Source organism: Taurulus bubalis (genome assembly GCF_910589615.1).
Source record: "Taurulus bubalis genome assembly, chromosome: 1".
Lineage (NCBI taxonomy): Eukaryota > Metazoa > Chordata > Actinopteri > Perciformes > Cottidae > Taurulus > Taurulus bubalis.
Window position 1 is genome coordinate 40,286,539 of NC_136589.1, and position 27,406 is coordinate 40,313,944.

The following is a 27,406-nucleotide window of genomic DNA, read 5'->3' on the forward strand; positions in this document are numbered from 1 at the left end:
TCTAAAGAGTCAAACCACTGAGTAAGAGTGTTCTAAAGAGTCAAACCACTGAGTAAGAGTGTTCTAAAGAGTCAAACCACTGATTAAGAGTGTTCTAAAGAGTCAAACCACTGAGTAAGAGTGTTCTAAAGAGTCAAACCACTGATTAAGAGTGTTCTAAAGAGTCAAACCACTGAGTAAGAGTGTTCTAAAGAGTCAAACCACTGATTAAGAGTGTTCTAAAGAGTCAAACCACTGAGTAAGAGTGTTCTAAAGAGTCAAACCACTGATTAAGAGTGTTCTAAAGAGTCAAACCACTGAGTAAGAGTGTTCTAAAGAGTCAAACCACTGATTAAGAGTGTTCTAAAGAGTCAAACCACTGAGTAAGAGTGTTCTAAAGAGTCAAACCACTGATTAAGAGTGTTCTAAAGAGTCAAACCACTGAGTAAGAGTGTTCTAAAGAGTCAAACCACTGAGTAAGAGTGTTCTAAAGAGTCAAACCACTGATTAAGAGTCTTCTAAAGATTAAAACCACTGAGTAAGAGTGTTCTAAAGAGGGAAACCACTGAGTAAGAGTGTTCTAAACCACCATTGTTCTAAATCACCATTGATTAAGAGTGTTCTAAACCAGTGATTTTCAACCACTGTGCCGCGGCACACCAGTGTGCTGTGAGAGATCGTCAGGTGTGATTTGGTCCAAAAAAATATTATTTAGTTGCCGCAAATAATCCATTGTTGAGCGTCTGAGCCTGCAATATAGTGGCTGGCCTGGTAATTAAATACTCTTCCATGCCAGTAGGTAGCGCAATACTTACCTACCATACATGCTGTATTACGCTACAATGTGACATTTTGTAACTTTTTTGGTTGTTGGTGTGCCGTGGGATTTTTTAATTGTATAAAATGTGCCACGGCTAAAAAAAGGTTGAAAAACACTGTTCTAAACCACCATTGTTCTAAACCACCATTAAGAGTGTTCACTTTGAATGTCAGGTGGAGAGAAACATGAGTTGTTTCTGATTGCCTTCATTTTTCCATCTCTATTGAAAGGTACGACAAGGAACTTTAATTTCTCTGTTGATTTTGGCGGTCGCTGTGGACGAAACCGGTAGTGTTTCCGAACACCAGGCTCACCTTTTAGAAAACGTCTAATTTTACTGCAGCGGGGTCTGACAGTTTGCTACGTCCCATCCTACATCCTGGTTCTGGTTCTCCCGTTGCACCCCTTCTGCTCCAGCAAAACGGTGTCTGGGTCTGTCCAAGGGATGTCCTGCTGCTGGAGGAGCTTTCCGTCCCGGTGGCACCAATGACGAGCATTAACAATGACTATATAGAAATAGATGGTCTCTTTTACTGATGAAGGCCACATATATTCACTTGAGAGAGTTTCACAAACAGTTAAAAGTTCCTCAAAGCAACTTTCACAGAAGAGCGAGGCAAACTGAAACCAGTATCTTTGTACAACACATTTCCAGGGCAGTGCTACGTCTCAGATATGCATCTGCAGCGCTCGAGGCAGCAGCAATCCACAGACGTCACAATAAGCAAAGCTTGTTCGGCACCGACGATCTGCAGATTTCAGAGAGCAAAGCTTTAGGTTTTAAAGCGTTCTGACTGTTTCTGTTTGAGAGTAATAATACTACAGGCGAACGAGGCAGAATAAGAAAAACAGGAACTTCCTTTTTAACCTTGTGAAGCTCATCTTGTGTGTAAAGCAGTCCTGCTGTCCTGTATTAATAGAATGGAGCCGAAAACCCAAAGGATACCAAACCCAAATCAGTTGTAAACTAGAAACAGCAATACAACTAGCTTATAAACACAAAACATGCTTGTATCTCATCTTGAAGTCAAACTCTTAAGGTTTTGCAACTGAAAGAGCATTTCCCTGCACACTGACCTCTGACCCCCACGGGGTTGTTAGTTGCAAGAGAAAAAGAAAAGTGTGCTTTTGTGAGTCGAGTTCCACATTGAAGAGCAGAGAGTTGGATTTGTCTCCAGGTGCCACTGAGCCGTAAAAGCGATCTGCAGAAGAGCTGCATCTTTGACATTCACCTGCCACACTGACTTATTGCTTGCTACCTGCCTGACAACACACACACACACACACACACACACACACACACACACACACACACACACACACACACTTAGTTTCTGTGTGTGTTTGTGTGTATCAAGTGTTGGATCAGCATTGGATTAACTCTGACAACAACTGGGTCACATGCTAACACCCCCCACCAACCCACACGCACACACACACACACACACACACACACACACACACACACACACACACACACACGTACAGTATAAACACGGCGTTGACCTACATATCAACATATCAGAGTAATGAAACATGTCAGACACACCTCTGGCTCTCCCTCCCCTGGCGACAAATGTAACCTGAGCACTCTTACAGTGAGACCACATGCAGGACGTGACATACAAGGAAGTGTGGGGGGTTAAAGCGGCGGGTGGTCACTTCCTGTTTACCTCAGCGCCTTCCCTCCTCCCGTGTTCCTCCTTCTGAATGAAGTTACATGCACAGCTCTGCGAGGATGATGGGGATAAACTGGATGTTGCAACCTTTAATATATAAATTATGTTCATTTTAGTTACAAACTGCTTAAGACAGCAGAATAAAAAAAAAGGGTAAAACTATCTCCTCATATCTTTGAATCCAAAACTGCCACCGTCCTCACAAGAAACTGACCCAGATCGCCCAGAACACTGAATCCAGGAGGTCGCCTCTCGCTCAGCACCCACATTCGCTTTAATCCGGTCGCGGGTCTGCAACGATCGCAATTTGGGTGCACACCTATCTGCGACGTGGGCAAACATCACGTCACGTGGCGTTTAACGTCTGCGTGCGGAGGTGAGTTGCACGTTTCGTCATTGGGTTTCTGTGACAGAGCATGACCGGTGACAAAAAAAACAACAACATGATATATAACTGTGTCCACTGTGGTCCGCTTATTCTGTGAAAATCGTTCACTTCCTGGTTCTCTGGTACCTTTTCCCCCCAATTAATGTTAGCAGGACGTCACGTTTTCCCCTGAATTGATTGGAAGGTTATTCAGATCACCTGTTGAGCAAGGAGTGTGTGTGTGTGTGTGTGTGTGTGCGTGCTCCTACTTAACAATCGAGAGCAGCTTGGTTCGTTTCCCCCCGTCTCGGCCAATCAGCGTGTGACGACGCCTTTTCCTCCACGGCTTAAGAGAGGTGAGGAGCGGCGCTCTGATCCTTCCTCCACTTAATGCGGACCTCATTTCAACAGATGGCGGCGGCCTGAAGCTCTGATCTTTAGGCCCTTCTGAGACCGCTTTGCTGTCTTAACGTCTCTGATTGGGGGTGATTTTGAGTGTTCAGGAGATGGGAGTGGCTTCATTTTGTTATTCTGCTTCTTGGTTTAACTGTTTTCTGGCCTCATGGACTGGTTCCCTTCTCGTTAGCCACCCGCTCACTTCTGATTCTCATCTAGGAAACGAGATCACAAACGGCACCAGGCTGCTGGTGGAAACTCCCTGCTGCAAAGTCCTGTTTATGTTTTACTTTTTATTATAAAGGACGGGAGGAGAAACAGAAGTACACACTTCAGAGCGCCTAACAACCTGCGGCCTGTCAATGCGTGTGTGTGAGGGATGAAGCAGGCAGGCATTCAATCTCATAACCTGCACGTCATACTCACTCATGAACTCCCTCCCACTCACATACACAACCACACTCACACACTCTCTACCTACACACACACACATTTTAGCTCTCTAACACAACCACTCAGCAGGGCGTTTTCCCTCACCACAGCGGCTGCAGACGAGAGCCTATACTGTGGCTTTAATCTAATTTCATACTACCATACATGCATTAATCTTGTGCATCTCTCACACACACACACACACACTCTAATCTGCTCTGCTCTGCCAAAAGGCCATCCGTAGCAGCGCTACACCTGGATTAAAGGGGTTTACACAGTAATCTATCACGGATGATTCATTGCGTACAGCTACTGTTTGTACACTGACATCTCTGCGTTTTGCCTCCTGTGTGTCAATTACGTCTCAGATCAAAGTGAAGCTGCAGACAAAGTTAAGGGGGTTAAGGTGTATGAGCGGCAGTCCAAAACTCCAAAATGCAATTACTGGCCAGCCGGCTGCGAGAATATATTGAATATATATGTCGAAATGAGGTGGAAAAAGTGACAAAGTTGTGAATTATACAGCGTTTTATTAAAATGTGTGGATATTTGTGTATTTAAATATGTATGTTGGGGCTGCAACTAATTATTATTGTGATCTATCATGTCTCATTTAGTCCGAGAAACGGTCAGTGTCAATGTTCAGTTTAATATCGCAGATGACGAAGAAAAATTGCGTTTGAGGGACTGAAACCAATTTATGTTCGGCCATCTTGCTTAATACAATTTTGATTTTCTTTTTCTTTATCAGATGAGTTGACTGATCGTTTCAGCTCTTGACATAATGCTACATCGTCTACATTTACACACACACACACACACACACACACACACACACACAAACAAAAAATACACCATCAAAGAAAAAAGGCAGATGCACAGCTCTGATGTTAAGAGGCCCCTCCCACCACTGGCACTTCCTTTAACTCTCAGGACTTCTTCAAAAAAATACTATTTTTGACAAGCGGTGTCGCTGGTGGGCTCTCTGGCGTCCCATCCGTCACCAGTGAGCACGAGACCAGTGGGCTAATCCCATCGACGCGGTCTTCCCGCCTGACAAACAGCCCGGGGAACAAGAGGCTGGGTTTTTAGTGAAATATCTCTTTAATAGCCCTCTGAGCCTGAAGGCTTAGGTGGAGGACAGGTTCGAGGGCAGCACCTGAAGTCAAGCAGAAAATAGCTTGAGGTGTGTGTGTGTGTGTGTGTGTGTGTGTGTGTGTGCGCCAAGTATGAGCAATTTTAAAGAGGAGCTGGACTGACCCGGTTTCCTAGTAGTCCCTGAAGCAGACTGTGAGGGAGGTTACATAAGCGCTACTCCCAGGAGACATGCACACACACACACACACACACACACACACACACACACACACACACACACACACACACACACACAGTATAGCAGCCATTGACTACTACAGGAGCGACTGCTGACGATGAATCGGAGAAGGGAAGGCTCCTGTGGGCCCAGTCGACCATCCCTGCAATGCACTGGGCTAAGAATAAAAAAAGAGAAGTAGAAGAAGAAGAGAGGAGGCTGACTACTGATAGAGAGAGAGAAAGAGAGACAATTTGATTGCTTAGGTTTCCATGCCAGGGGCCACACAAGAACCCGACCGAGCGAGGAGTGACTGATTCAATTTACCTAAGAAGCCCAGCTGTTACTCAGGGAGACAGACACAGGGGTGTGTGTGTGTGTGTGTGTGTGTGTGTGTGTGTGTGTGTGTGTGTGTGTGTGTGTGCGGGGGTGTGTGTGCGGGGGGTCTAGAGAACCTGCCACAGTAGCACTTTCCATTCTTTCTTTTAGTAATTCCATTTTTATGTACTGTAGGTCTCCACTTTGGCAGGCACCAGATTCAAGACATTACATCTTGTTGCCTTGCTAAATGTGTGTGTGTGTGTTCTTTCACAGTGCTTAGTCTCATGACAGGCCATATTTTATCCATGCATCACCTGCATGTGACTCTCTCTGATTTCATTACGGGCACGAATAGAAATTATAAAAGCTGCACAACACTCTTTTCTCTGTTCCCTGCTTCTTGTTACGAGCGCCGCGTTCCCGTTTTATATACTAATATACTTTGCTAGGAGGCCGCAGCAAAACCCACGGTTGTATTAATAGAGTTTGGCCTAAACCAAACAGGTGATCCATGCATTAAATCACGTGACAGATGACGCTTGGACTGACTAAATGACGGCAGGTTGTAATGTGACGGTATTCCTACACTTCCTCTCCACCGCTCTCGGCTTTACTTTTCCTGGAAGGCCGGACTCACCCTCGAGGACCGCGTCTCTGAAAACACTGTTGAGGAGCAACGGCTAATTGCGCTCAAAAGAAGATGAGATCAGGTCCAACGCGTGCTTCCTGCAGCTCGGACCGTTCAGACAGCGCTGAGGGAAGAGAGCTCTGTTCTGACGCCATCGGTGTTCGCAAACTGTGACTCAGCTCGACCCAGATCTGCTTTTTTATCATTTTTTTTTTCTCTGATGGATTGTCTTGCAGATGTTATGCCGATACCAGCGTCATCCGATTAATACACGAGCATCGGACCTGATGTTTTCCATTCTGTTTGACGCACTCGCACGACCTTCTTTTAAGGTATTGAGGTTGACTCTTTCCAAGTACTTTGCACTCTCCACACGGAGGAATATCAATGTGCAACTTTCTGAAAGATGCCGTTTCTCTGCCAAGATTTCAGTTCCAAACACGGCTGTTTGTGCCTCTGCTGCAGTTCATGTCATCAAGAAGAAATACATCATCCACATTGTTTGTAGTTAACTTGTATTGCTTACTGGATGCAGTGGAGAACGCAATATATATCATTGTATGATTTTAGTTATTTAATGCATAATAATAATAATAAAGAGCTTTTAACCTGGAGTGCAGGTTAATGAGTGTTTGGCAGGCGGCCATTACCGACTATATGAAACGCAACTTGGAATCAAGTGCAATTCATGTCAATCAAAATCTGTTTAGTTGACTGTCAATGAGCAGCATGAGTGCTGATGGGTACCAAAGCCGCTGCCTCCCCCACCCCACCGAGCCGCCATGTTTCAGCGTAACAGAGGGAAGGAGAGGAGAGAGCGTGCAGCCAATCAGCGCTAAAGAGGTCGGAAAGGTCGCCGCCCGGCTACTGGTGCCCGCTGACTGGGAACGAGCAGAGACTGAGCGTGGAGAGAGGCCGCCTCCAGAAGGGGAGGGAGGAGAAACTCCGAGCACATGGCCTGTTTAACCACATAACACCCTGGAGGAGAGGAGGAAGCAGGGCAGCGATCTTGTGGTTGAAATGCAACAATGCGCGGCACTGACACAACTTTACATGAGAGTCTGTGTAAATATGTGCTCGAAAAACTCCCACACGCCGTCTCAACAATGCACTATTTTAAAATGCAGAATAAGGATTTATTTTTCTTCTAAAAACAGACCTTGTACAAACATAATCCCTTTCCAATCCTCACCTATGACCCACTAGAAGTGGGACCCTGCCACCTGTCCAGTATTTTCTTACTTTTCTGTGTCCGGGACGTTTCTGGGCTTCAACCACACACAAACACACACAGACACACACACACACACGCACAAAGCACACACACACAAAGCACGGAGTGACCGGGTGCCAAACTGGCGGAAACCAGCGGCGAACTAACAAGAACAAAAATTTTACACATGGTTAACAACTACTAAAACACATCTGCAAACAGTATGGCTGGCATATCCAGTACTGTATACCAGGACAAGTGTTAATACTCAAACTGCACTAAAGTGTTCCTGGTTTACTGCAACTACCACCAACTGAGCCAAGAGGGCCTCAAAACAAAGAAAACCCCCATGAGACTGCGACCAGTATATCTTTGTTCTAACATTACTGCAGATTAGACTTAATAGATGAACGACGCACTTCCTGTGACTTTAAAATGTCTCAGCCTGTTGTCTTCATGCATCCATCTGACAGAGGGCTTTATTTTAATACCAAAGGTCAGTATCCAATATGATCACGATTCTTTGGTGGTAAAGTCTCCCGACTAGTTCACCTTCAGAAGTTCAGCTTAAAGGGTTTAACAACCTGAATAAAATGTGATGTGTTCTGCCTGTACCTGTAAAAGATGCATACTTAACAATTATTGTCTCAATCAATACTTTAGTATAAGGTACTGAGCTTTATGGTGTTTATAAGATGAAGACAAGCAAAGCAAAAAAGAAAACGTATTTGGGATGCAGCAAATATTTGGTTTCTTTTGGCATGAAGTTACAAATAGATTATCAATAAAAGTTATTTTTCTACTAATCGTTTCAGATCTATTATGTATCACTCCTGGCCTTTTTTAAATACACTTTTTGGTGAATCCCTCTCGGTGGACAGTAGAGCGGCCTGGTAAACGATGTGTTCCCTTTTCCAAACAAGCTGATTTCAGATTTATTTTTTTCTTCTGTTAATTCCCGAATACGGAAATTCAATACTTTCAACTTAACCCAAATCAATCGGGCAGTAAGCGTTGGCTAAATGCTCAAAAGTGTCACCATAATAACCCCACACGGCTCTAGTCTGTTAGGCCGGGTGCACATCTGGAGCAGGGCGTCCCGGAGCAGCTTATTATCCAGCGGATCCAGGGTGAAACGCGCCTACGCGACACTTTCCCCGCCACAAACAGACGCTGCTCCTTTATGAGCGACAAAGCAAACAACAAACAGGCAGACGTGCGGCGGATGACACCTTTTTCTTTTCAGAAGTTCTGGGGATTTGTTTTTGCATCCTCTGTTGTTCTGCTGGAGTGACAGCTATCGGTGGGAGCAAATCTAGGTCGTCTTTTTAGTTTTTGGGATGCTCAACATCAGTATTTGACCCAGTAGTTTCGTAGCACGGTGGTTTTCCCCTAATTGTTGTCTTGCCCACTCACATTCCTAGCCACAGGTAAGACATCTCCTATCTCCAGGTCATCCTTGTTTCTCTCCCAGTGCGTTTCACATTAAACATTAAATAGAAGAATATTCACAGAGCAGTTCACGTTGAAGTGGATGACAGCTGTGATAAATCATCACAACTAGCGATTGCGTGAAAAAGCAGTGAAGTACTATTTTTGATGGCGCTCCTGTGCCCTTTAAAAAAACTTCTTCGTGCTTATATTTATTTTTAGCAAGTAATAAACTTCTCAAGTAATCGTGAGTGCAAAGCATTACAGTGGGGTATTTCCAGGTCAGAATGTGTCCATATACTTATAGCACTTTTTTTTGCTTTCTTGAAGAAATTGTACTTTCTTGATTCTTATTGTTCTGAGTTTGTACTCATGGTTGAATGCACTTAGTGTAAGTCACTTCAGCTAAATGTAACATAGTGTAATGTGCATGGGTCTGTGCTGAGTAAACTTTCTTTGGACAAAAAAAAAAGGAAAAAGTTCCGACACAATACCTCGCGGTTTGCATTGAAGAGAGGCGAGAACGAGAGCAGGCACGTAATTAGATGGTGAATAATAAGGACGACATCAGACTCTCAGCGGGGTTTTAATTAAATAAATGGGATACTTTTGTACTGCACTTTCAATACAATTTGGGCAGAATGTTGAAGGGGAGGGGGGGCTGCTCCACGACAAACAGCGTGCACCGCTTTCCCAGAGTAAACCACCCATGCTTTATTTTAAATTACAGTCATTTCAGCCGTCTGCCACGTGTCATTCAGCTCTGTTGATACTGTCATCTTTGTACTAGCAGGTCTACTCTATATGCAATGTGTCACCTGTGAATACACCTCTCGCGGGCAAATTACTACTCCTTATTGTACTGAGTCATTCATGTGGTGTGTGGTTCTGTTAATGATGCTGCTGGAACATAGACACGGCACTTAATTGGCTGTATTGTCATGAAAAATGTTTTACATGTTGCCAGTAGAGCTTAAATTGATATTTTTTGTGTGCAATTAAGTCAAATTTTCAAAAGCAAATAAAAGATGCCATGGTTTCCTGGTTGTCTGTGTCTTCTGTGATGTTAAACTGAACTGACACCGGGACTGTTGGTCAGATAAAACAAGACAAATGTATATATAAAAATCTATTAAAAAAAAATTAAAATCTAAACATGTGTATATATATATATATATATATATATATATATATATATATATATGTGTATATATATATATATCTCGATTTATTATTTGCTCAATAAAATATCTGGGGAAAAAAGTAGACATGTAAAAGCATTTGAACCCTTTATAGATCAAATCCCTGATAATATCGAGCAACAAATGCACAGAAATGTAAATTATGTACAGTATATTTCTAAATCATGTACTTATGTAAGCTACCCCAACTAATTTCAATCAATAACATAACAATAACACAGTCTGTACTGTGACACTGTCACGTCAATTCCCCTTTGGTTCAACCGACAGTGAGGAATGCAAGGATAATCAATTTCCAATCACATGAGACAAAGAAAAGCAGCAAATCTTCACCAATGAGAGTCTGGAACTGGGGATACCAGATACTTTCCCTTTTTGAATCAATTTAATTGTTGCCGCTTTAACATGAACCAACATAATGCATTGATTAATCAAGGAAACAATAAGCAGATGAATCAATGGTACAGCTCGAGGCGGTGGTTGTGTGGTCCGGACCCAAACTCTTAAACCCAAACTGCCGGCCACGTGTTTGATTGGACAACATCCCAAAACGGAGCGGCTAGTTTTGGGGACTGGAGCATATGCTCTCCGTGCACCGTGGGCTGCTTCCTGACCTTTGAACACAACCAACCCCCTCGTGTCTGTCTTCCATCTATCTTGTCGCAAGCGGGGGTGGGGTTGATCCTCGGTAGGTGCAACAAGGTTAATATCCTATCAATCGAGCCTTCATCTTCACCAGTGGGTGCTCGGAGTGCTCAAAAAGAAAGAAGAAGAAGAAAGAAAAGAAAAAAGGAGGAGGAGCTGCGTGGAAACCCACAAGGACAGTTTGACTCTTCACCGAAAGTGAAAACAAATTGTTCGACTTCTGCCTGGTTGTCTGCTCAGCGTGTTAATATTGTCTCCGCTGACCTTTTCCGTTGGAGACCGTTTTGGGGTTATCGCAGTGAACGTGTCATTCTGGTTCACCTATTACGTCTTTAATCGCACATAACACTCCGTCTCCTCCGTGAGCTGCAGCCCTGCCCGCCGCGGCCTTAAAACCCATTTATAATATAGTGATTGATCGTAAAAAACATAATGGGAGGAGGAGGGATGGAGCAAATGGCAGCTAAAGTGCCGAGCAGAGGCCTCCGTTAGCTCCAGCACATCTTGTGTTTCAATCCTGATTTTTTATTTTTTTTTGCAGACATGCTTTAGTTGCAACTCGTGATGTGTTTTCAATTTTGCAGAAGGACTAATTTAATATCCATTAGGCCCTACTTTCTCTTTCACCCGGTGCCAAGCGGAGGATATCCTCGAGGCAATCGGCTAATGTGGAAGCATTCAGCTAATCACACACAGCAGATCAATAAACTACAGTGAACCTATTCAGTCGCCGTGGAGTTTGAATGATAGATGAAAACTTTTTTTTTTTAAGATTCTCCGCTGGAAAAAGCAGACGGGGGGTGCGCTTGTTTTCCCCAAAGTAAGATCACGCGGGGGAGCCGAAAATCAAAGTACATTCAGTCGTTATGTTTTAGTTTTAGGTCAGCGTGAATCTCTCCGCTCCCGTACTTTGGTCCCGGCGAGATTCAACAGGAAAAAACACTTCCATCTTATCAATAATAATCTCTCACAGGCCTAATTTATGCCCCAGCAGGTACTTCTGCTCTGCTGTGGTCATGATCTCATACTCTACGTTCCCCTCCTCTCACCTGCTCAGTATTCACCTCACACACTCAGTCTATCGCTCTCTGGCAAAAGCAACTCTTTGGAAAATGGGGTCGGAGAACTGCTACGTCGACTTCCAGCCGCTACAAAGAGCTGCTTAGCATCAGTAAAAAAAAAACAACTGAGCATTATGATGTGCAAAGCATGACATCTGTGTGTGTGTGTGTGTGTGTGTCTGTTAGAGAGAGCAGCCTCTGCAACACAAGCCACAGCCCGCGGGTGGAAGTGTGTATCGCCGTGAGCAGTTTCTGTTAAACTTAGCGCTTAGCTTTTAGCTTAGCTCCAGACAAGACGGGCCTCTTGTGGATCTGCAAGGAGCTCGCCGGAGCTGTAAAAAAAAAACGCTCTCGGGGAAACGCCGCAGACTTCAGTAGTCTGGCTGTCGGTCAAAATGTTTGCTTTGAAGATAAAAGTACAGTCACTTTTCTCAGTGAGACATGTTGTCTGTGATAATACAAAAAACATGGTGGCCGTCAGGTTTCACACAGGCTCCTCAAGAGCACGACATAAAAGGTGTGTATTCTGTCTACTCGTAACTCTTGGCTAATGTTCCATAGTGAGTGACATCACGGTTTGAATATCTGCAGACAAAAAAAAAAAGTCTGCTTTCTTCAGTTCTCTCTTCTGCTTCACGTCCTGGTCCTTGTTGGTTCAACAACTCGGTTTGTTGTGGATGGACGCCATGTTTTTAAAAATGATTATCGTCCGAGAAGCTAAGGATGTTTTTGGCCGACTGATTCCATGAAAGCATGAGCAGTCGTGATGAACGTGGTTCATTGAATAACTGAGGTCCGTACCCTCGTAATCCACATTAAGGAACCAGATCAGACAACAAACGGAGAGAATGAACAACATTTACTTATACATTTTAAATTCAAAAACTACAATAAAATAGCGTTGCAATCCTACTGTATTAGCTTCTATTCTATATTTATGCTTCTTGTACATACTATTTTATATCGACCACAGATGAAGGGCGGACAGAGCTGCAGCTTCCTCCTCCTCCTCCTCCTCGTCCGGCTTTCCCCACTAACGATATCTCCATCTCCAAATCCAGCGGGCGACTTCACACCATCACATTACTTATAATCACACCACGGTATTTTTGGCACTGCCGGCTCGGGGACAAAAAAACAAAACAACCTGCCCGTCTACAGTATGTCAGGAGTTGGCAGCGGCTCCTTGGCACGTAGCCTCGCCCCGGCCTGGCGGTTCTGTCCTCGCTAAATGAAGACCACGCCGCCGCCGTCTGGATGTCTGGCGGCCAGCTAGCTGGCTTTTGAGCGGCTGTCGGCGAGGGGAGCGTCACGCTGGGAGCCGAGTCTGTGCCCGGGATGGGAAGGCTTCGTGTCTGAGTGGATCTGCTTTGTGCTGTTGGGAAGCTCAAATGAACCTCTGAGATGATTGGAGGAGGCACCGCTTCGGGCGTGATGTATTTTCAAAGATACTTCACCTCATTACACCGCTGCGTTTTGGTGCACAGTCACTTTGGTCTATCGACTTACAAGCCAACGGATCCAACGGTCCTATGTGGCCTGACGTGCGGCCACCAGAGCGAACAAGCAGGAGAAACCTTGCATGTGTGTACAGGCTGAGGAAAACAAACAATGACCTGCTTTGAGAGCATAATGAGATGCTAACCTACTCTTTCTTTACAGGTGTGTTGAAGGAAAACATCAAAAAAATAAACAACTCAAGGCTGCTCTGGCATCTGAACGGCAACAAAGACAAAAGGCACAATCCTAAACCTGCAGGCGTACAAAGCAAACTCCCCAGATGTATAGGTAGTGTGAGAGGATATGCGTGCAGTCGCACAATGCAGGAAGGAAGGGAAGGAAAACACGGGGACAGGCAGGAACCTTTTCCGAACGCAGTTTAGCAAAATGTCAAGCTCGCTCAGATCGCTGCTCGACTGAAATGTCATCCAGGCGAGACGGCAACGAGGAGCACTGCGCAGGTGTATCTGCACAAAGTGGACGCCCGACAAATACTTCATAATTTAAAACACCTTCGAGCCACCAATGTGACCAGTTTCACTTTAAAGTTACAGAGTGATTCAACTCTAGAACACCTTGGGATGGGTTTTTAAGGTTAAAGCCTCCAATGAACATGTTCAAAATATCTTCATATGAGGAGCCAGCTGCGGTCGACGCAAAGTCAAATGAATTTGAAGAAAAACAGTCACAAAGTGCTTTTTTAAATGCGGAAATAAAAAAAATGGAAAAGCTCAAATGTAAGTCGCCGTGAGAGAAAGCATGTGCGCTCAGACCAGCTTGGCCTGTTAAGAGGTCCCATCCCGGGCAGAGGTGTAGCTCCCCCCCCCCTGAAGTGTGCTATAATATAATTGTGCTGAAAGGCTGCATGCTCACGCCACGGGAGGAGAGTTTTATATCGAAGCCTGGCCGCTGTAACGGTGTCAGGTGGTATTTATGAGACTTGTAATGGGGCTGAAGCCCAGGCACACCTGCTACGCTGGGACGGGTGTAATATATATATATATATATATATATAAATATATATACACACACACACACACATATAATAGCAGCAAATCTGCTTGTTTTCAGTTGTATTCATGCTCAGCTGATTAATAAACTGGACTTGTCTTCATGGACTGAGTGGGAGAGTCTATAGAGACGTTTTTTCTTCTTCCCATGAATGAAGTAAAAACTTGTGAACATACTTCCACCTTCATACCTTCCCTATTTTGGATTACATTTGTGTTGCATGCACCATTTTCCTGTTCCCAAATCGTCTCAGAGCTCATTTCAAGAGTTACGTCACATTTTAGGGCTGCGACTAACAATTATTATCATAAACGGATTAACCGTTTGGTATATAGTTTGGCGCGTGTTTGTCAGAAGAGACAAACACGTGCTGTGTATAAAATCAAAAATAAATATGTTTTTCTTAATCGATGACATCACACATGTTCTGTCAATTGATCAAACGATTAATTGTACGAGAAAATATATTTTTGTTGTTCGTGGATCGCTTTAGTATCGTAGCAAATGTGAGATTCTTACAGATTTGAGGGAACACATATATTATAGTTTGGTGTGCAGAGAGAACAGAATTTGGATATTTATGCCGTCAAAGAAAACGTCTCTTGTCGAGTTCGGGGTCTCGGCCCGCCGACTGTTCAGAGGCAAAGCGTCCGGTGAGTAATGAGCCTCCTCACAGGTTGGCGACATCACCTCCCGGTATCTCTGAGCTCGCGTTAAGGCGCCCGCTGCGTGAGAGCCAGAGGAGGGAACAAACGGCGGCGTTGATGAAAGCCAGTCGAGATGTGAAAAGCTGCCGCCTCGGAGCGCCACCTGAGCCGGTTCTCTGACACCGATAACCCAAAAAAGGAAAAACTGCAGCTCGGCCAGAAATTCTGCTGAGGTCACACACACTTGATGAAGGCAGGAAATTAAACTCTTCGCCCGCCGACTTCACCGGTTTATGGTTTCCAAAGTCAACATGCTAATTTGGAGTGAACATTTTCAGGCCGAGGTCAAAGAATTCCAAATTCCAACAGATCGGTGCCAAAAACGTAAAGTACTGCCTCCAGTAAAACGTAATCTAAAACAATAAAATCTGGTTACCGGGACATAATAATGTGCTGTGGCACATCATGTCAATAAGTTAACTGTCACACTGTGGGTTATGTGGTCTTGACACCTTTATGTTTGCACAAAGATCTCCTGAGCACCAACAAAAGAGACATCAATGTCAGGGGCGGTGCAACTTTAAGAACATGCTTTTTTTTTATAAAAAAATGAAGTAAACACAAATGTTTGCACTCAGAAGGCACACGTATGAGCACATACTTCCTGTCATAGCAGGCACGCCTCCTTGAAGGTAAACAAGTCACACAAACGCACACAATAATGGTTTATGTTTGATAACTTGAGTCTTGCAGCAGAGACCGGTGAGGTGATTCAGACGCCTCGAACGATGCCAGAACGGCTCCGATCAACAGAAATCGAGCAAAGTGGCTGAGCTTTTCTCGGTGACGGAAAAGCGGGAGAAAGGATCACGATTACAGGGGGAACGCAAATTGGATGTCATGATGAATAAAAACAAATACATATATGCAGTGAAAAGAGCCAGAAAAACAGTTAGATTCGGTCATTGTTTTTAATTCAAAATGCCGTGTAGTGAGCAAAACGCACGACCCATGAAGCTACACTAGAGCTGCAACTACTGGTTAACCCGCCCATTATTCTCTCAATTAATCTGCTATCTGTGTGGTCTTTGAAGTATTTTTAACGATTTGGTTCTTTTTTTTCGCCTTTTTATTTTCCTTAACAGTCAAAAACCCAAAGATATTCAATTCACATCTGCATTAAAAACACAGAATAACAGCAAATCCTTACTGTTGACGTAATGGATCAGCAACGTGTCCGTTGACTAATCTATAAAAAAGACGTTATCTCTCAGCTACAGTAAGAAATGAAGCCCAACACCTTGTGTGCTGGTGCCATTGTCTCAGCCAAAGAGATGCATAGAAATCACACATCGTAACTGAATATTAATTTAGTTAAAACCCTGTGAAAACATCACTGTTAAGTCACTCCTCTAGAAAGTCTTTATAATAGGGCTCCACACACAGTCATGACTCAGCAGAAACATGAACTATGAGGTTTAAAAAGTTAGTTTTGTCCAATAATATGCTAATAATACGATTATAAACGCAAATATATTCAGTTTGCAGTTAAGTATCAGCAGATGTGTATGTGAGAGAAGATGGAACCAGTAAATATGATGGTATTGTTGCTTGGTGAAATACCTGAAGTATTAATCTATTATTCCCTCTAGATCCAATGTGAGTTTCTATGAACTCATGGACTGACGTAAGGCTAAGTCACATGGCACGTCACATGACTCTGTGATGGTGAAATAGCGCGTGTTCAGATATGACGGCGGGTGCGTTAACGCGGTTATTGTCGCGGCTGCGGCGCAAACGTGTTGCTTCTCGCCCACAGCTCGTAAAAATACAAATACAAATAAATAAAAACGGGGGCCCTCTTTCGGCTCGGCAGCCGCCTCGATTACAGCGGCGCCGCCACCGGCTCCGCCGTCCCTCCGTCCGTCCGTCCGTCCGGCCTGGGCGTAATCCATCAGGGCCAGGTGGCTTCCATTAGCGCTCCCTCCGCAGGGACAGGACGGCCTCTAAGGCGCGGCACTCAGGGAACGCACCGGGGGCCCCTGCACTTTACCCCTAACAGCTTCATCAACTCTGCATCCCCTGAGCCAAACACACACACACACAGAAACACACACAACCTCTGGAGGGCCCAATTAGCAGCCATCACCTGTAATTCAATAACAACACTCCCTTTTCCTTTCAGCCTCTCTCCTTCACAAAAAAAAAAGGGACGACTCCTCATGTTCTGCGTCAACGTACGAATCCAAATCTACGCTGACAGTTTATTAACGCATCTAAATATATTTAGTTTGCAAGCGAAAGAGGTGTGCTCCACTTCTTCTTCTTCTTTTCATATCTCCTCCGACAGGACACAGGATGGAGGGGAGCCGTCAAGAGAGGATCCTGTCGAATCTAATCCTCAAACGTCTCTCAGAGCATTTCTGCTAAGCTGAATGGTATTTAAACACCAACAGCAGCACGGCCCAGAAGGCGAGCAATCAGGAACCAGTACTGTCTCTGCAATATTTTCATTACCCATTAATGGAGCGATAAAACATCAACAATTGTCAAAACGTGTGCATCTAAATGTCCCGAAGTGACGTCTTCAAAAATGCTTGTTGTCTTGTATTCGACCAGCAAAGGAGCAAATGTTCCCGTTTAAAGAAGCTGGAGGCATCAAATGTTCTATGGCGAAATGCGTCATTTCATGTATTGATGACAGTGTATATATATAAAGATATACAATGTTTTTTGGCAATTCAATAGATCTATATGATGATCACGTGACAAATACAAAAGTATGAAGCGGACTATACAGACTATTCCCCAAATACCCCCTTCAGAGAGGGGGCGTGGCTGATTTCCACCAAACAGCAGGTGTTTTTAAAGATGGGTTTCCAGCTCGTTCTTTCGGCAGCAGCGAGGTGATTATGACTCCTCTCGTTTCATGCACACCATAATCTGAGACGAGGCGCGGCTCTCCGGTGTGAAAGAAGACGAGAATGAATCACTCGGCTGCGCTTCTAATCTAATTCGCCGTTCCACTCCCACCTGTCCTGCTGCCGCTGAATCCGCTGGACGTCTCCGGGGCGTCTTTAGTGGGTCCAGGCCCGTCCTCACACACCTGTCCACCGCTCAGGATTTATGTCTCCAGAGACTGAAACCCCCTCGCTCCTACTGGAGGTTTGACTTTTAAGCTTTTAATTCAATCGTGAATAATTTGAAATCTCGCGAGAGATCTTTGGTTTTATACATCAGAATAAATAACCCGCTGTGGGTTTTAATCCACACGTTCCTGTGAATAATGAGCATAATGACTTCATACTGTAGAACTTTGAGGTCAAGTTCAATAAATCTATCAGGTCAGAAATCACAGCGGTTTGCATTTATTTCCTAAGAGCGTCAGCTTCTATATGCATTTGCTCTACCCCCGTTTTGTAAAAGGAATCACCAGTGTGAGAAATAGTTCAGATAGTAGACATAACTTGTTTTAAGAACATTCGATTCAAAGGCTGAAACCGTCCAAAAGTCAAAGAATATTCTGTTTACCATCAGATACGACCAAGAAGAGCAGGAAATCCTCTCGAATGAGAAACTGGAATTCTAAAATAAACTTTTGCTTGGGGGTGAACACAATTTTCTATCAATCGATGAACGGAGTCGTTCAGGCTCCGTTTGATTGGTAACTGGATGACCCGCCGGGCTCTTAAGGTCATAACCTAAAACTGATCTTTTGACTTTCCCATCTCTACTTATTCGGCCACCTGTTTCTCCTCTGGTTGATGCGTCCCCATGGTAAGCTCCACTCCAACGCCCAACATGCACGGTTTATTCTCTCGTGCACAGCGTCGTGCGGCTCGCTGTCGAGCCCGGAGGCGGGACCGCCAGCTTTCGGGCCGCGTTCTCGCTGATTTCTCTCCGAGCTGGAGGAGCCGGCTGGGCCTCCGCTCTGCTTCTCAGGCAGAAAAGAAGAAAAAAAGAGAATGGAGGACGGCAGGATATGCAAATTGCACCACCACCAAAGGAGAGGGAGAGGAGTTTCCCAGCGGCTGAGTGTGAAAGAGTGATCCCTCCCATTCTCTCCCTTCTCTCCCACACACAGGACTTTGAATGAGACTCTTTCTTTTGACACACACTGGCCTGCACGCACACACAACCCACACAATCACACAAACGTAAAAAAAAAACCTCATTAAACATTAATGCAAATGCACACATGCATTTAAATATGGAGGTTTTAACACACACACACACACACACGCACAAGGTGTGAGGAGGGAGGCCGGTCAGCGGCAGCAGGATAAACAGGGTCTCCTCACCGCAGGCTGTTTCTTTCGCGCCTCGGCCAGCGCCACACGGCGTAGATTAAAGTTTTAGCTGCTCTGCTCGAGGGGTGGGAGCCTCTTGAAGGCATGAATATGCAGGTGGTTGAAGAGGAGCGATGAAAGGCAGGTTACTCGTGGAAGTGGGTGAGAGGACCCCCCCTCCTTCAAGAAAAGCGCTTACACAAGCTCGGCTGGTTCCTCTGAGATTGTATGCACCAGAGGTAAATCTCAGTCCTGGTTCCGCATCGGGCTTTGTTTTGAGCGTAGGTGGCAGCGAGCAAAACTCTGCTCTTCATGACATCAATTTCAAACGGCATTTCAAGTTCAGGGGAGGATTTGGCTTCGCCATATTCGCCATATTACTTTAATTTAACACCAGAAAGTGGGTCTTTTCTTCCTCTATGCTGAGCTCTCCATTCATTCGCATTGACGCATATCTTTTTGACGGTTTAATTTTGAAAGCACGGCAGCTTTTAAAACTGATGGATGCGGTTCATTGATTTGGAGCAACAAACGGGGGCATTTCTCAAATCGGCCAGAAAGCAAAGGACGTTGGCGCCGGTCTGTGATTCGACATGATGGCGGAATATTTGTCTAGTTCTGCAGAAAAAAAGGGTCTTGTCACATATTCAAAGACTCACTTTCCACCTCCCTTTTTGAAAAAAAGTTTCAACTGCAATTCCAGTCGTGCACACTCGACACAATCAAGTATTTGGAAAGTGACACTTGTGCAGTAAAGACACAGCTGGCTTTATTACTTATTAATAAACGTACAAACCTTTTTGTCATGATGTGACACAAAAAAGAAGAAAGCCGTTTATAGTTGTGCACTTTAGTTGTAATGTTCGCACAGACAATATGCCAAACAAGCCTCACTGAGCATCTTCCGTGCAGCTCACTGAGCACATGTGGCTCCTCATGTGCTTCCTGGTGCTCCAGGCCTGCTCCATTGACCTCTGACCTCTACCGGCAGAGGCCTGGGTGGCTCAAAAAAAAAAAAAACCTGTGTTGTCAACACTGTCGATGCAGACAACTTATAGTTTTGAGATTCCAAAGCTAACATATGTTTCAGATTTCATTTAGCGCAAGCCCGAATGACACAATCGGCCGCTCTCGGTTTCGTATCAAATCAGAAGGGCAGCGGCACTCCATTTCCCCTCCGCCTCGACTAAAAATAGTTCTCATGTCGAGTGTTCGCGAGCGGCGGGGGCAGATCACACCTGCACGATAACAAGCTCGCGCTTGCACTCGTTTGTCGTTTGCCAAACGGAACCGACTCAATCACCTCGGTAACTAAAACAAAAACCACTCAGTGTTCAGCTCAGCTACTTGTGCACCGGCTTTCTGCCCTTTTAAAAAACCCACCAGATAAACACTCCTTCGGGCCACAGTTTGATATTGTTGACACTATTTTTTTAACCCATAATTATGTGTGCTGAGCTGAATGATATTTAAAGTGGCTGATGACTAAAAATGATCCAGACTCTGGCTCTTTTATTAAAATGTACAAGTCAGAGCCTGGAGGTGTGTGTTGTTTTAAAGGTGTATGCATTTTTTTAATTAGGCCGCATTGAGTCATGCGCTTCAACTGTCCGCGTCTCATCTGTGAAGGTGCCTTTTATTGGCCGACGTCATCCAACTGAAACGCACCAGTAGGAAGCGCTGATTTCTTCTTCCCTCTAACAGGCACCATGTTAATGCATGTAAATCCAAACAAGCAGGCCTCTGTTGTTATGCAAAGCCTGGAGCAAAGTAGCAGTTTCCCACCTTGATGCTAACACATACACACACATACACACACGCACACGCACACGCACACACACTCTCGCTAACACGTACGCACAAACGCACACACACTGCTCAATTAGTCACAGCAGCAGCATCAGTAGGCTGGACGCACCTCCCCCTCTGGACCATAAAAGGCGATGGGAGGGGTTAATGCTGACTCGCTAAAGACATCCTGTAGTGCTTTGTCATTCCACAGGCCCATTTGTGCAACACACACACACACACACACACACACACACACACACGCACGGCCCCAGGCTGTAAAGCAAAGGGAGAAAGTAACATGAATGATCAGCGGTCATGGATCAATTAACAGCTACTGTTGACCACAACCACTTCTAAGACCACTCAGGACCATTTCCTTCTGCCACTGCCATCTCCCAAATACACAACAAAGGCACATAAATATGTACATTACGCAAAAACTAACTAAGTAACAAGTAAGGTAAAAAAATTAAACAAAAATGGCTCTTCCTTCATATAAGAAAGCAGCTTCTTCGTATGAACCTCACACTTATTTTGTAAACTAATCTGTCAATTTTGTAATCAACTACTACAAAGAATCATACAAAAGAACCCCTTAAAAAGACTTATGCTCATGAGTTTCTTGGAGGAAAGTCATTCAGAGACCAAAACGACCGATTAAATCCCCGAGAGAGGGGGCAGCCCTATTGATAGGCAGAACATCAAGTTGGATTTTATGTACTTACATTTACTCACTGATTACGGAACGTTTCAAACCGCTATTATTACTTATCATACTAATCTAATGAGTGCACCAGGGTGGAAACGCTGAATAGCATCTCGGAGGCAGCGGGACACTCACATGACTCTCCTGCTCCGTCTCCAACCGGAGCGCCTTTCGGTCGACCGCAAGAAACCGCTTCATTTATACAAACGCGGAAGAATGAAGGAGTGCAAAACACGCTGCAGCGCTTGAGAGCGCGTGATTGTACAACGTCACGGGATGATTTTAAGCTCCGGCTGAGGTGCCGCAGTTCTCACAAGACGATGCAAAGCTTGCTTGTACAACACTCGAGGCGTTAATAAGGCATTACGCATCGACAGAGGAGGGCTGAATAAATACCAGGCGCACGGAGAGAATGCTACTCATCTCGTGACATCAAACAACCGGCAGGCTGATCAAAGAGCCTGTCGCCAAAGAGACGCGAACGTTTCCCTTTAACGCGGTAATTCAAAGCACTTTTCAAATCCACTCTTTTCTGTTTCCCCTGACCTGTAACGTATAGAAGAAACGGCATTACAAACGGTTGTAAACGCTACAAAAGCTCCATATGCTATTGAATCAAACGTACATGTGCTTATTAAATATAGGTGAAGGCTTTTGAATAGTTTTTTTCAAACAGTATCCGCTCTAGAAGGTTTTACTGTGGAGTTTTTGGGCCTCTGGTGGAGCTATTTCTCTTCTCTGAGGGAGTGGGTTTGTTCATCGTGTGCACGAGCACCAGGTCCACGCATGGCGCTGAGCTACAGGTGGCGGTATCACGGCGAGATGAGCGGCAAAGGATGCTCAGAAGAAGACTGCCGGCTGGTAAACAAGGATGTAAACAACGCTGGATTTGAAATACTCCGCTTTACAAATGTGTCATGAGCGAAGTAAAGCGTTCAACGCGTGTGTTTGACCTCGAGGACACACACACACACACACACAGGACACCGAACCCTTCTCATATTTTCCTCCCCAAAAAAAATCCTCTGCAGGACGGACGTGTATACAGAGGATGAAGGGCCCCCGGGGGCCCCGCTGTGTTTTGGAGGCACATGAGCAGTCCGATTCTGGGAGCAGGCCGCTGTGTTTATCCTGTCAAGGTATGTTAACACCAGGCTGCATTCCTGTAGTCCCTAAATTGCAGTGTTAGATTACAGCCCAGCTGAGAGCACACACACTCGCGTACAAACACGGAGCACTTTTCAAGCGACAGGAACGCCGTTGGACGGCGGCGCCGTGACCGAAGTGGCGGCGGCGGACACCTGCCATTTACAGGAGGACTGCGGACAATCAACACGCAATTACTTATATATTATACTACAAAAACACACACGCAGGAATAACTGTTTTATGTAGTGTGCTTGCTGTTGACGCAACTCTCTCTAACGTACGGCCTAATGCGTGGTAAGCGTTTAATTCAGGCAAAAAAAAACAGTAGAGTAAGAGAAAAGTGGACGCTGTGTAGGGTCTCTGCAGGCCGGTAGCTCGGTGGCACTCATCACTTACTGGGCTTTTATAGCGCCGTGTTTACACTGGCTGCCTGGTGGGAAATCATCTCTGTAAAGAAGCCGAGTGAGGCCAGCTGACTGTCGGCCATTAACACCGGGCAGGTTAGCGTGACGATGCCATTTGAACGCGGCACAGACGCCCAAATATATACGAGTCCCAGCCTCGGCCCGAGCAAACGGCAGCGGGCCTCACTATGAATGAGGTCATAACTGGAGGTAATGACCCCAAAACAAAAGGTTTTATGAGTATTAAGAGATGGATGTTAACACCTGATTGCCGCGTTTCTTTTTCTTTTTTTTTAATGCATGAACGCTGGCAAAGAGCTCAGACCATGTTTATCTTAAATGACATGAACTGGTAGCAGATTAATTTGCTGCCTCTAACCAGCAAGAATGGCAGATTACTTAATCCGTCTGATAATGATCTGCTAATGATTTCGCTAACGGTCCTAGTTACCGAAAACGTAATTGGGAAACGTGTAAATAAGACCACAAAATAAAATGCGATGCCAACTTTGACGCTGTGGTTTGGACCCAAGAAACCTGACTGTGGTTTCACACACACATAGTTTAAGAGGACCGTGTACTTCGACAGCTGTCCGTCTTTTTCTTAATATTGATTACTGTCTTATGTGTAATGCTTTGCCCTTTTATAACGTGCTCACGCCGTAATCCATAATAATAGACACGGTCCCGCTGAAGTCCCCGGGACATCTGAGGTGAAATGTGATCAATTAATCGATTAATGCACGATATTTATGGGCTCGATGCATATTGTCGCTTTCCAAGCAAAGACGATAAACATTCTCTGGTTGCCGCTGCTCTGTGAGGATTTATTATATATAAAATGGAATTAAACTGAATGTCTTTGGGTTTTGGACCACTGATCTGGGATATTATAACATGCATTCATTGATAAAAGATCTGATTGGCAAACAACTGATATTTGTTAGGCGATTTGGCTCAATGATGACGAAAAGCATACAAAAAAAAGAATATGAGTGATTATCAGAAAAGGGCACAGTCTGTTTCCTCATAATCTAATAAATGACAAAGTGTGTCCACCAATGAACCTAAAGACGTCTCCTCAGTAGCTTTTGCGTCAGTATAGTTGCTCTGCAGGTGTTTGCCACGTGATGGGGACGACATGGACTTGGAGGTCGTGGCACGTTAGCACAGGCTAATGTCCGGCAGCTCTTTTGGAAATACAAAGGAGTGGCATCTAACCATCTAATTAATAAAAAACACGTTGGAATCGAGGCAGGTGGGAAAAAAGGAGACGCAGCAGATGAAAGCGGTGCGCACTGAATCACGGCACCTTTTTTTTTTTTAGCCATCTTGAGTGTGCACACCGTCACGCGGACACACATTATAATCTTATTTAATCGCAATATACTTGGGGAAATGAAACACACAAGGAGCGTCTCCATCATTTTATATACGACAAGGTTATCACGAGGAAACCGGTGGAAAAATACACCTTTATAGGTGTTGCATCACCTTGCGTGTACCTGGCTGTCTCCCGGTCCAAGGGAGAGGAAAAAAAGAAAAAGAAGCAGCAACCCCGCCTTCACTGCAGTAATGGTACTGACCGCCATTCCCTTCCGCACAGCGCTCAGGAGATTGTATAACGAATTACCGCAACACAATAGATGGAAACGAGAGGTTTGACGGGGAGCTCCATGCGCACTGCTCGTGCACACGGCGTGTGTGTGTGTGTGTGTGTGTGTGTGTGTGTAATAAACCACCTTATGCACCGCTCGTGTTACGTGCACTCTCACCAGAGCTGTACGAGACCCCCCAAAACAAGGCGACCAATCCACACGCGCACCACCGCAAAACAAACAAAAAACACATAAAAGGGACGATAAAACATGCACAAGTGGGTCAGAAAGGAAAATGCGTGTCGATGAGATTAAATCCCGCGAGAATGAAGGGAGGCGAGCATCCATGCGAAAGCGTTGCATGGGCACAATTACAGAGGAGCAAAAAAAAAAACGCATCTCTACCTGCACAAGTTGACATTTGGAGCGGCTTTTTCCGGCTCCTCGCGAGACGCAGAGCCTTTGGGGGAAAACGGAGAGCAGATCCTGTTCCGTCAAAAACGGGGTCGCGAGCCGCAGGTGTTAATTTCTGTTTATTTCTAGGCCGTTTTGTCAGCCCCGTTATCCGCGTTCAGGTAAACATGATGATGATGATGATGATGATGATGCTGGTGGTGATGATGATGATGGCTCCTGTATACGGACGCACAGAGTCACCGTCGTGTCGTCACCAGGAGAGAGGAGGGAGGAGATGAAGAAGAAGAAGAAGAAAAAAAAGGTGCTTTCCAGCCCCTCGGCTCACACACATTGTGCCTCGTAACGGTGAATATAAATATATAAATATGTGGGGTTACTTTTTTTATTGGCTGATGCGATGTAAGAGAGGGAGAGGACAGGTAAGACACCGACCAATGAGAGACGCCGGCTCTAAATGGTCGTGTATATTTAAAATAGTACCACCTGAATCCTATTTTTATATCCTTTACTTCATAACAGGTGGATTTAAAAATACTCTATTGTGTGAAAGGATGCCCCAACTCACAAACAGCTATTCTGAGATCATTGTTAAAGTGATGAGATAAACGCCATATAGCTGATAATAGAGGTTATTACAACTATATAACCACAAATACACCTCTAAGAAAGATCTGGTAAATGTGTCAACACTGACAAACACAAACATACTCAAAGTCCATATTATGCAATGAAGTGACTCGAAACTAATGCTTAGAAAACACATACTTAATAATGCACAAGATGCAGCTGAAAAAAAACAGATTTATTTTCAACATTGCCAACGGTTTATCAACCCCGAATGTACAGGTGCAAAGAGCAACAGTGAAAAATGTGCAAAAAAGGCAATTTGCAAGACGATCAACAGCCCAAAACACGCCGACTAACAGAAAACGTCACGTTAGTGGAGCTGCACTGGTGCAGCGCGAGGGAGGACACGCATGCATGAAGACACATTTGTCACAAAAAAAAATACAACATCCATAATATCTCTTACCTTAACTAAGGAGACATGTGCTGGTGGAGATGAAATGCACATCGCATCTCTCTGCCATCAGTGAAGCACACCAAACCCCGTGCAAAAGAAACCACGCATTCACCGCAACAGCCCCGATTTGCCCATCCGGCCACCGACACAAACCGATAAAAAGTTGAATTATTTTGAACGGGAAGGAGAAACTGCACCGTCCGGGGGCCGAGAGAGCTGCACGTTAGCGTGAAACTAAACCTCGCCCTTCAAGAAGGAAAAAAAGCGTAAACTTCACCACTAAACTGCGCGTAACGGGCCACGTTGTTGTGTGAAAAGCCCCCGCAACCTGCCGCCAAGTGTTGGCCACGGGTGGTGGTGGTGGTGGGGTGGGGGACACAAAAGTGGCAGAAAAGTGGCAGAAAAGTGAAGGAAAGTAATAACGCGGACAGCTATCTACCAAGGCGCTCCTCGGGGTTATTATAGCCGGATAACGGTCCTCTCTGTCAGGCGGCCCCGTGCACCGCTAGGCGGAGAGAGAGAGAGAGAGGAGCCGGCCAGGTATAACGGTCCACCACCACACTGGGATATGAACGCATATCCCCCCCCCCCCCCCCCCTTAACACCCCTCAACAACAACAAAAAAAGAAAAACTCCTCGAAACGTGGTTCAACTCAGTCCCCAAAAGTATCCAGAAGGAGTTCACCGAGAGAGAAAGCTCGCCTGCAGCCCGCCTCGCGGCTTCACGGAGGAGTTTGGACTTACCGCTGCTCCGCTTCGGGTTCGCCTGTTTTCTGCGCTTACACCTGGGGCCATCCGCCATGATCCTCTCGCTGAGTCTGAAGCGCAGCCGCTCGCGAGTCACCTCCTCCTCCTCCTCCCTCCTCCTGTCTCCCCCCTCCTCTTCCTCACCCCTCCCTTCTCCTGTCCGCTTTACGACATCACCTTCCCCTTCCTCCCCTCCTCCTCTTGCAGAAACACCTGGTTTGCGACACACTGGCCGCCTTTACGGCGTCACCTTCTCAAACACCTCAGCACATGGCCCCTCCTACTGGCCGCACATGGCCCTCAAAGTCGTTTCCAAGCGGTGGTCCTTGGGCTCTTTCAGGGCCGTCCCGCGACTCTCACTCCCTCAACTCCTCCTCACTACTCAGAGAAAGGGAATATGAACACTTTTATCACTTTTGGCCACTTTAATTATGCTCATCACCTGGTGCAATATTTACTCCGTCTGTATATGTAATACTGCTACCGTATTCTTCTTATTGTTTTTATTACTGTTCTACTGTTTATTTATATCACTTGTTTTTTTTTATAACTTGTGTCTCTGTGTGCAATGCTGCTGTAATCCTGCAATTTCCCCACTGCGGGACTAATAAAGGGTTATCTTATTTTATCTTAT

At 45.1% G+C, this 27,406-nt stretch overlaps 1 protein-coding gene across 1 annotated transcript in view; it reads right to left on the bottom strand.

Annotated features, from left to right (window-relative positions):
- The window catches only part of zeb1a (zinc finger E-box binding homeobox 1a), a gene marked incomplete at both ends in the record, with an annotated part of 51,386 nt that extends 24,559 nt beyond the window's left edge, over window positions 1–26,827 (bottom strand). Inside the window, one exon of the mRNA XM_079237926.1 lies at window positions 26,770–26,827. Within this exon, the coding sequence (XP_079094052.1) occupies window positions 26,770–26,827 (58 nt within the window). The remainder of the gene's footprint in view (window positions 1–26,769) is intronic.
- Between the last annotated feature and the right edge of the window lie 579 nt (window positions 26,828–27,406).